This window comes from Entelurus aequoreus, linkage group LG05 (assembly GCF_033978785.1).
Source record: "Entelurus aequoreus isolate RoL-2023_Sb linkage group LG05, RoL_Eaeq_v1.1, whole genome shotgun sequence".
Taxonomy (NCBI): domain Eukaryota; kingdom Metazoa; phylum Chordata; class Actinopteri; order Syngnathiformes; family Syngnathidae; genus Entelurus; species Entelurus aequoreus.
The window spans coordinates 83,244,618-83,254,358 of NC_084735.1; the positions used below are offsets into that span (position 1 = coordinate 83,244,618).

The 9,741-nt window shown below is 40.0% G+C and overlaps 1 protein-coding gene across 2 annotated transcripts in view; it reads left to right on the plus strand.

Annotated features, from left to right (window-relative positions):
- Nucleotides 1-8,244, plus strand: part of psmg1 (proteasome (prosome, macropain) assembly chaperone 1) — a 42,460-nt gene extending 34,216 nt beyond the window's left edge. For both annotated transcript variants that reach the window (XM_062049070.1, XM_062049069.1), the window contains 3 exons: nt 7,631-7,829; nt 7,898-8,028; nt 8,105-8,244. In XM_062049070.1, coding sequence (XP_061905054.1) covers nt 7,631-7,829; nt 7,898-8,028; nt 8,105-8,182 — 408 coding nt within the window. In that variant the 3' untranslated portion in view covers nt 8,183-8,244. The remainder of the gene's footprint in view (nt 1-7,630; nt 7,830-7,897; nt 8,029-8,104) is intronic.
- The last annotated feature ends 1,497 nt before the right edge of the window (nt 8,245-9,741 follow it).

A 9,741-nucleotide genomic window follows, 5' to 3' on the forward strand; every position in this document is an offset into this window, starting at 1 on the left:
GCTACAGTATATTGACTTGACTTGACTTTATTTATTCATGCTTGCAGTGGAGCCAAGGCCCCACTGAAAAAACAGCTGAACTTTACAATGAATATTAAACAAACAAAGATTAAAAAAAATTAAAAGAACAGACAGTATTTTATATAAAAAAAAAAAATATTTTCATTTTCAGGGCAACAGCAGCATGGAAACTATTAGCATTCTGGTAAATGACTGTATTACTTATTTAATTAGATAGTATTATTATACAGTTTAATTGCAGTATGCAGGGTAGAGTTTTTAAGTCTCTTTGTCTTGGCTTTGGGCTCGGGTTCAGCCAGCTTATGTTGGTTCCTCAATGTCCTGGCAGTGCGGCTGCCTCGTGTTGGAGGTAGCAGTTCATGCAGAGGGTGTTGCTCATCATGCATATCCCTGACCAGCTTCACTGCAGCCTCCTCTCTCCTGGTCTGGAGTGATGGTAGGGGTTGTGAGATGTTTCCAGCTCTCCTCGTAATGATTTTACAGGCACGTTTCTGGACTCGCTCTAGCTCTGCCTGTTGTTTTTTGGAGCAGCCCACTAAGAGCACTGAGCTATATTCCAGACACGGCCTGATGAGAGTGGTGTAGATGGTAACAAGGTCGTCTGCAGGTAGTCCATGTCTCGCCATGACTGTGAGGTAGTGCAGCCGCTTGGAGGCGGTTTTTATTGCCTTCTCCATGTGCACATCTCCAGTCAGGTTTTGATCGAGGTGGTAACCCAGGTACTTTGTTGTTTCCACGACAGGGACCTCCTGTCCCCCCAACATCAGTGCAGGAGGTTGTGATGGATTTCGGGCAAAACATATCCGGAGTTCTACCGACTTCTTCCCGTTGAGTATCATTTTCTTATTTGCTGCCCATTCATCCAGCCTTTGTGCCTCCTGGCACATCGTTGTGTCTGACATGATGTTGGATATGGGGATCGCTCTCGATAGCCCGATGTCATCTGCATATCCGACATCAAGGGTGTCCTCAAAAACAGCATCCCGGGTGGCCATGTAAAGGAGGAAGACATATGGGGAGACAACACCCCCTTGTGGCACCCCAGATGTAACTTCAATCCAGGGGCTGTGAGCTCCATTTGCCACCACTCTCTGTCTCCTTCCTGAGATGTAACTATGTAGCCAGGCTGTCAGATATGGGCACAGTCCTAGGTCCAGTATGTTTTGCATCAGGATCCCATGGTCAATTACATCAAAAGCTCTCGACATATCTGCCAACAGTACTCTCACCATCGTTGGTTTGGAATCGGTTTCGGTAAGCCAGGTGTGCATTGCCCTGACTAGAGCCATTGTAGTACTGTGCTTAGGCAGATATGCATATTGATTTTTACATACGTCAAGCACTGTTGGCATAAGCTTTTTCAACACAAAACGTTCTATTGTTATCCCCACACAAGAAGTTAGTGAGATAGGACGCCAGTTTGAGATTGAGCCAGGGTCTTGGCCTTTGGGTATGGGACAGACATTGGACTCCTTCCATACATCGGGGACACACCCCTGTTGGAAAGAGCAGTTGGCCAGATGTGTGATGACCGGTGCCAGGTCCTCTGCATGTTCTTTCAGCAGCCAGGTGGGAATGCCATCCGGCCCACTTGCCTTCTGGGGGTCCAGCCGAGTGAGGGCTAGCTTCATCTCACCTATGCTACAGATGTCACTTGGTGTAGCTCTTGGTAGGGGATAGACACAATAGGGCGTTGCTTTAGTCCACGACTCCGCAAAGAAGTTGTTCAGGGCTTCTGCAGTTTTGTCCTCTTCAACTTCTTGTATTTTGATTATTCCATCAGTTGATGATTTAGCGCGTCCTAGTCCTTTATTTATATAGTCCCACCACTCTTTGGGGTTCTTTTTCTTTAGGTTTTGCATTTCATTTTTATAATATCTAGTTTTTGCCTTGCGTATAAGTCTTTGGACGAAGTTTCTGATTTCTCTCCATTTTCCCACTTTACCCCATTTATTGTGGGCTTTTTGTCTTTTCTTTATAGCCTGTTTTATTTTCTCTGTCATCCATGGTTTGTCCGCATTTGTAATTTTTTTCAGTCGCACAGGCATGCATATGTCCATTGCTTGCTGCTTTGGCAGTGACGTCCACAGCCTCATAGACAGCAGACCAGTCAGTCATAGCAATGCATGTTGACAGAGCCTCTTTTCTTTCTGTGGTCACTAATCGAGCCCTCCTCCTCTTCACCTGTTGTTTCTGCCCTGTTGTATTCACTGGGCTCAGCACCAAGCACTTGTGGTCGCTTGCACCTAGGGGGGCAAGGGTGGTTGGGGGGCTGTAGAAGTTAGCCATGTTTGTAAAAATCAGATCTAGGGTGGCTTGCCCACGTGTATGACGTTTAACTATCTGCCGAATATCGGGGTGGGAGGAGGTCAGCATTTTTGTGGGCAATTTATTGAAATCCCCACATAAATATAGCCCCATATGGGGGGAAGACACTTTAATTGTGTCTATGGTGGTTATTAAATACTCCAGGACTTGGTCCTGGCACGATTTTTTATCTGCCCATGGTGGGTGATATAGGTTTCCCACAAATATGGTTGAGACACTGCTGGGGGTCCGGCGCGGTTGTATTTGAACCCATGCGCATTCAAAGTCATCACTCTCCAGGTCCCCTCTTCTTTTTGCCTGCAGTCTCTCATGACAGTACACAGCCACGCCCCCTCCACTTTTTCCATTTCTATCTCTCCTAAATAGTTGGTAGTCCTTGATTGACAACGATTCATCCGGAATATTATTGTGCGCCCACGTCTCAGTAACGTGGTGATGTTAATTCAGTGTAAATGTTTTGCTGCTGGTGTATATTGTCATTATTTTCTCTTTAGCTACCAAAAATACCCTAAAATGTATATGGTACATTACATGGCACATGTAAGTCTCAAAAAGACAGCTAAAATAGGTTGGTAGATGAGAATATATCTATAGGTAAAATATAGTGTAGAAACGTACCCAGTTAATTTTTTTTCAGGGTTTGCGTGGAAGCACTTCATGCTGATAGGATTTTCCTCTTTTTGTCAGTTTTCCTCTTCTTTTTTTTTTTTTCAAAGGGTGCCCACATCCCTGAAAATGGCTGTGCCATGTGTGTACTGTACTGCAGTGGTCCCCAACCACCGGGCCGCGGCCCGGTACCGGTCCGTGGATCGATTGGTACCGGGCCGCACAAGAAATTTAAAAAATAAATTATTTTTTATTTTTTTATTAAATCATTCTGTTATTAATATTTCTGGTTCCTACATTATATATCAATATAGATCAATACAGTCTGCAGGGAAACGGTCCATAAGTACACATGATTGTATTTTTTTATGACAAAAAAAACAACAAAACAACCCACCAATTTCAGAAATACAATCACACAAACAACTTCAAGAAGCAATTCCTAAAGGAATTGTGTGTGAATGCTACAATGCTGAAGTTGAACTGAAATGCTGACAGAATGTAGTATGAATGTAAGAATGGTTTGAATGTTGAAAAGTTTGAATTTCCATGAAAACCGGAATTTGGTTTGGAACTTGAGAATGTGTTAGTTTGAATGTCCAGGGTGAGTGGAATGTGTTGATGTTTGGAATGGTTTGAATAGCTTGAAAATTGTGGGAAATATGCAACTTGGAAAAATGTCCCATTCATTTCAATGGTAACTCCCTGGAAATGCTGGGAAAAGCGGGATTTTTTTGAAAATGATTAGGAGCATGAATGTCCTTAAAGAGCTGAATTGGTTGTTGTTGAAATAGTTTGAATCGGTCAAGAAATGTTGAAGTCGTAACAGTTTTTTAATTGTGAAATGGTATTACGGAAGGAGATAGGCTCCAGCGACCCCGAAAGGGACAATCGGTAGAAAATGGATGGATGGATTACGGAATTTAGGTACAACCGGGAATTTTTCCAGTTCAAAAAACAACTTGATTTTTTTGTCCTGACTAAGAGGAATGCTTTGACGGTGGAACGGTTGACGTGGGTTGAAAAATGTGGGAGGAATAGTCGACAGAAAAAAGGGTGAAAAAAGGGCAATTCCTGGAATTTTTTTTTACTTGAGAAAATTATAGTTTGAAGGTGGAATGGTTTGAATCGGTGGATAAATGTGGAAATGGTGGAAATTTGAAAAATGACCAATTCATTTTGAATGGGAAAATTGTCCTGGGAAATCTGGGAATTTTTGGAATTTGTCAAGGGAAAAGCCTGCCATTCCCAAATAGACTGAACAGTTTGAAGTTGGAACTGTTTGAATCGGATGAAAAATGTGTAAGGTAGAGCAAAATCTGGAGAAAATAAGAAGAATAAATAGATGAATTTTGGTGTAGAAAACCTTATGTGTGAATGCTTTGGAGCATCTCGCATCTTGAGGAAGACTATTCCAGATTTTAGAAGCATAAAACTGAAACGCAGTTTCACCACGTTTGGTCCTGACTCTGGGCACCAGCATGAGACCACTGGTCTCATGGTTTATATGGCTCTAACATGTCAGATGAAAAGACTTGCACACAAGGAAAGCTGTGTTAAAGTCTATTCTCTGTGTCTTGTGGAGGTAAACACGCGACACAACGTCTGCATTTTGTTCAGGACAAAACACACAGAAGCTAATACATATAACAGAAGAACTGAACTAATTCAAAGATGGTTTAATTCAAGAGATGGTTTGACATCTTTGAATCTCAGTAAAACTAAGATAATGCTATTCGCTAAGCGCAGAAGAGAAAGTCAAACATGAATACAAATAGACAGACATTGAAAGTGTCAACGAAACATAATTGTGGGTGTAATAATAGATGATAGTGGATCAATAAAGTCTATTACCTGACCGCTTCTATGTTAGCTACCTCTCTTTGTTTATAATGTATATTTTCTGCTGGATCTACTCTCTATTTTATGCTGCAGCTGTTACATATACTGTAATTTTGCACATGATAATTGGGATTTGTTATATATTGTATATACAATATAATATATCAGTATATATTATATACTGTATATATAATAAGTAAATATTACATATATGTTATTTTATATTGCTACTATGGACTATGGTACATTTTTAGTCTACTTTATACCTTTTTGTTTTCGCCCTCTTTTGTGCCCTTGTGTGCATTATCCTTTCCATCCTTTGTAACTGAGCTACTGTGTGGAACAATTTCCCTTGTGGATCATTAAAGTTTGTCTAGGTATAAAAGCACAGACATTGCAAAGTGACTACAAATACATCAGAGGCAGACATCACAGTTGACGTACTTCACACAAAAAGTCAATATCTTTGTGATCGTAGGTCCAAAACTAATAAAAATGTTGGCAAAGTGAGGGTAATAAGTTATGTTTTGGTTGTTCCGTGTATTTTTTTAACGTTTATTGCACCGTCGGGTGCGTTTTAGTCAGCCTGCTGGTCACTAAACACTGCATGAATGGAGCAGCAGAGTGCATCAAATGCGGCCGCAGAATTAAACTTTGAAGAAATAAAAAGCATGTTTTATTGTAAGTTTATGAGCTGGAGTATGTTTAGAACTATATTTAGTAGGGGTGTGGGAAAAAATCGATTCGAATTCGAATCGCGATTCTCACGTTGTGCGATTCAGAATCGATTCTCTTTTTTTTTTAAATCGATTTTTTATTTAGTTATTTATTTAGTTATTTATTTTTATTTATTTTTTTAAATTAATCAATCCAACATAACAATACATAGCAATACCATAACAATGCAATCCAATTCCAAAAGCAAACCCGACCCAGCAACACTCAGAACTGCAATAAACAGAGCAATTGAGAGGAGACACAAACACGACACAGAACAAACCAAAAGTAGTGAAACAAAAATGAATATTATCAACAACAGTATCAATATTAGTTACAATTTCAACATAGCAGTGATTAAAAATCCCTCATTGACATTATCATTAGACATTTATAAAATAAAAATAAAAATAAAAAAAGAACAATAGTGTCACAGTGGCTTACACTTGCATCGCATCTCATAAGCTTGACAACACACTGTGTCCAATATTTTCACAAAGATAAAATAAGTCATATTTTTGGTTCATTTAGAAGTTAAAACAAATTTACATTATTGCAATCAGTTGATAAAACATTGTCCTTTACAATTTTAAAAGCTTTTGACAAAAATCTACTACTCTGCTTGCATGTCAGCAGACTGGGGTAGATCCTGCTGAAATCTATGTATTGAGTGAATAGAGAATCCTTTTAAATCTGGAAAAAAAATCGTTTTTGAATCGAGAATCGTGTTGAATTGAAAAAAAAAATCGATTTTGAATCGAATCGTGACCCCAAGAATCGATATTGAATCGAATCGTGGGACACCCAAAGATTCACAGCCCTAATATTTAGACATAATATTTTGGTTGATTTTGTCAGACATGCATGCTTTCGGGCACAGCCGCACACATCCTTGGTAGCTATGGACTATGGTACATTTTTAGTCTACTTTATACAAGAGATGTCCGATAATGGCTTTTTTTTGCTGATATCCGATATTCCGATATTGTCCAACTCTTAATTACCGATTCCGATATCAACCGATACCGATATATACAGTCGTGGAATTAACACATTGTAATGCCTAATTTTGTTGTGATGCCCCGCTGGATGCATTAAACAATGTAACAAGGTTTTCCAAAATTAATCAACTCAAGTTATGGAAAAAAGTGCCAACATGGCACTGCCATATTTATTATTGAAGTCACAAAGTGCATATATTTTTTTAACATGCCTCAAAACAGCAGCTTGGAATTTGGGACATGCTCTCCCTGAGAGAGCATGAGGAGGTTGAGGTGGGCGGGGTTGATGTGGGGGGGTAGGGGGTAGCGGGGGGTGTATATTGTTGCGTCCCGAAAGAGTTAGTGTTGCAAGGGGTTCTGGGTATTTCTTCTGTTGTGTTTATGTTGTGTTACGGTGCGGATGTTCTCCCGAAATGTGTTTGTCATTCTTGTTTGGTGTGGGTACACAGTGTGGCGCATATTTGTAACAGTATTAAAGTTGTTTAAACGCCTACCCTCAGTGTGACCTGTATGGCTGTTGACCAATTTTGCATTGCATTCACTTGTGTGTGTGAAAAGCCGTAGATATTATGTGATTGGGCCGGCACGCAAGGGCAGTGCCTTTAAGGTTTATTGGCGCTCTGTACTTCTCTCTATGTTTTAAAAAGTCATAAATTTTACTTAAATCGATACCGATAATTTACGATATTACATTTTAAAGCATTTATCGGCCCCTGACGATATTATCGGACATCTGTACTTTATACCTTTTGTTTTCGCCCTCTTTTGTGCCCTTGTGTCCATTATCCTTTCCGTCCTTTGTAACTGGGCTACTGTGTGGAACAATTTCCCTTGTGGATCATTAAAGTTTGTTTAGGTATAAAAGCGCAGGCATTGCAAAGTGACTACAAATACATCAGAGGCAGATGGCACCTCTCGTTTAGTTGTCCATTCTCTACACACAACTGTGCAGAGATAGATCAAGCGGCCATCTTGTGGAGTTATTACAAGATGTCACTTTAAGAGGTTGCCTACAGCCACAGCTGGTAATGCCAGTGTTTGTAATGCTGTCTTTGACTAAGGATTGTCACAGTCGAACTGGGCAAAAAGTCGACTGACTTCTGTCCCTCCTGCAGGTGTTTGACTGCCTCCAGCAAAGAGATCTGACTGTAACAGTTCTGTCAGACAGCTTCATGGCCGACTACAAGACCGCTCACTACCTCTGCGGCAGCACGGGGCCCTTCCTGCGCTCCCTCCACACCGGCTCTTTCAGCTCTCCGCCCGTTTGCCGGTCACTGGAGCAGCCCAACATCCTCACTGGACTTCCAGCTGCAGGTACTAATCACAAGAACACACTCCGATTGTCGTCTCTGTCCATATCTGATGCACTCTTGTTGTTTCAGTGCTGAACCACTGCCAAGTCCACCGCATCGCCGCTGTCGTCTACCAGTGTTTCAGTGACGTCGTCGGCCCAGACTCTGTCGCCATGGAGACCTTCAAACCAGCGCTAACCGAGCTTGGAAAGTCTTTACATGTGAGTTGAGCCTCTTTTTGGATAAACAAGTTCATATGTTTTACAGTTTCATGACAATATTGTGTTCTTTTCCCAGTTGGATCTATCTCCCAGCTTAGAAGTCGTCCGCAAGTTTGTCAGAACCAGCGATCTTCAGAGTAATCTTTACATCTGACGCTTTGCACTTTTTATGTGGTACAAATGATATTTTGTTATAGTAAAAAACCTGAAGAACAACATTTGTATGAAGTTATTACATCACAAAGGCTCCGTTTACACTACACTAGATGTGGGGGTCTCCACATCTGCGGTCCCCTCCAAGGTTTCTCATTTTATCCCATTGGGTAGTTTTTTTCTTGCCCTGATGTGGGATCTGAGCCAAGGATGTCGTTGTGGCTTGTGCAGCCCTTTGAGACACTTGCGATTTAGGGCAATATAAATAAACTTTGATTGATTGATTGATTGACATACTAAATCAGATTTTTTTTTTTTTGCCCTCAAGTGACACAGATCTGATTTTTGCCAGTGTAAACGCTGCAAAGTGCTTCAAATCAGATTCAGGCCACATCAGGAGGTAGTCCAAATCCGATTGGAAACTGATCTTTTCAAATGGGACTTCAGTCTAAACAGCAATGCGACCTGAATGTGACTTTTTCGTCAGGGGAAAGACGCAGCCCGCCAGCGGAAGTGGATACTTCATTACAACATCCGGTTTCGGTGAGCAAGGTGTCTTCAACGTCCAAATTTTTTGGCACATTACTTGTCAATAGTCCGGAAATAATAGGATTTATGTAACATATAGATATATATTTTGATTCCAAACAAATAGCGATTGTTGAAGGACCAGAATTGACACTGTTGCGTATTTGCTTACATGTGAGTTGAAATATAAAGTTAACGTAGATCCACGCTGATATCCGTGCCTCCTCTACTAACAGCCATAACAAGTAGAGATGTCCGATAATATCGTCCGGCCGATATTATCGGCCGATAAATGCTTTAAAATGTAATATCGGAAATTATCGGTATCGGTTTCTCTATTATCGGTATCGTGGTTTTTTTTGTGTTTTTTTTATGAAATCAACATAAAAAACACAAGATACACTTACAATTAGTGCACCAACCCAAAAAACCTCCCTCCCCCATTTACACTCATTCACACAAAAGGGTTGTTTCCTTCTGTTATTAATATTGTGGTTCCTACATTATATATCAATATATATCAATACAGTCTGCAAGGGATACAGTCCGTAAGCACACATGATTGTGCGTGCTGCTGGTCCACTAATAATACTAACCTTTAACAGTTAATTTTACTAATTTTCATTAATTACTAGTTTCTATGTAACTGATTTTATACTGTTTTACTTTCTTTTTTATTCAAGAAAATGTTTTTAATTTATCATATTTTATTTTATTAATTAAAAAAAAAAAGGACCTTATCTTCACCATACCTGGTTGTCCAAATTAGGCATAATAATGTGTTAATTCCACAACTGTATTAATCAGTATCGGTATCGGTTGATATCGGTATCGGTAATTAAAGAGTTGGACAATATCGGAATATCGGATATCGGCAAAAAGCCATTATCGGACATCCCTAATAACAAGATTAAAACCCTCCAAAATATATTACGCTATATACATCCATTCATACATTGTATTACTTTCATTTATTTTCACGTAAGAACAAATGTTTAAGGTGTGGCGACCATATCTATGGTGGCGACTTTT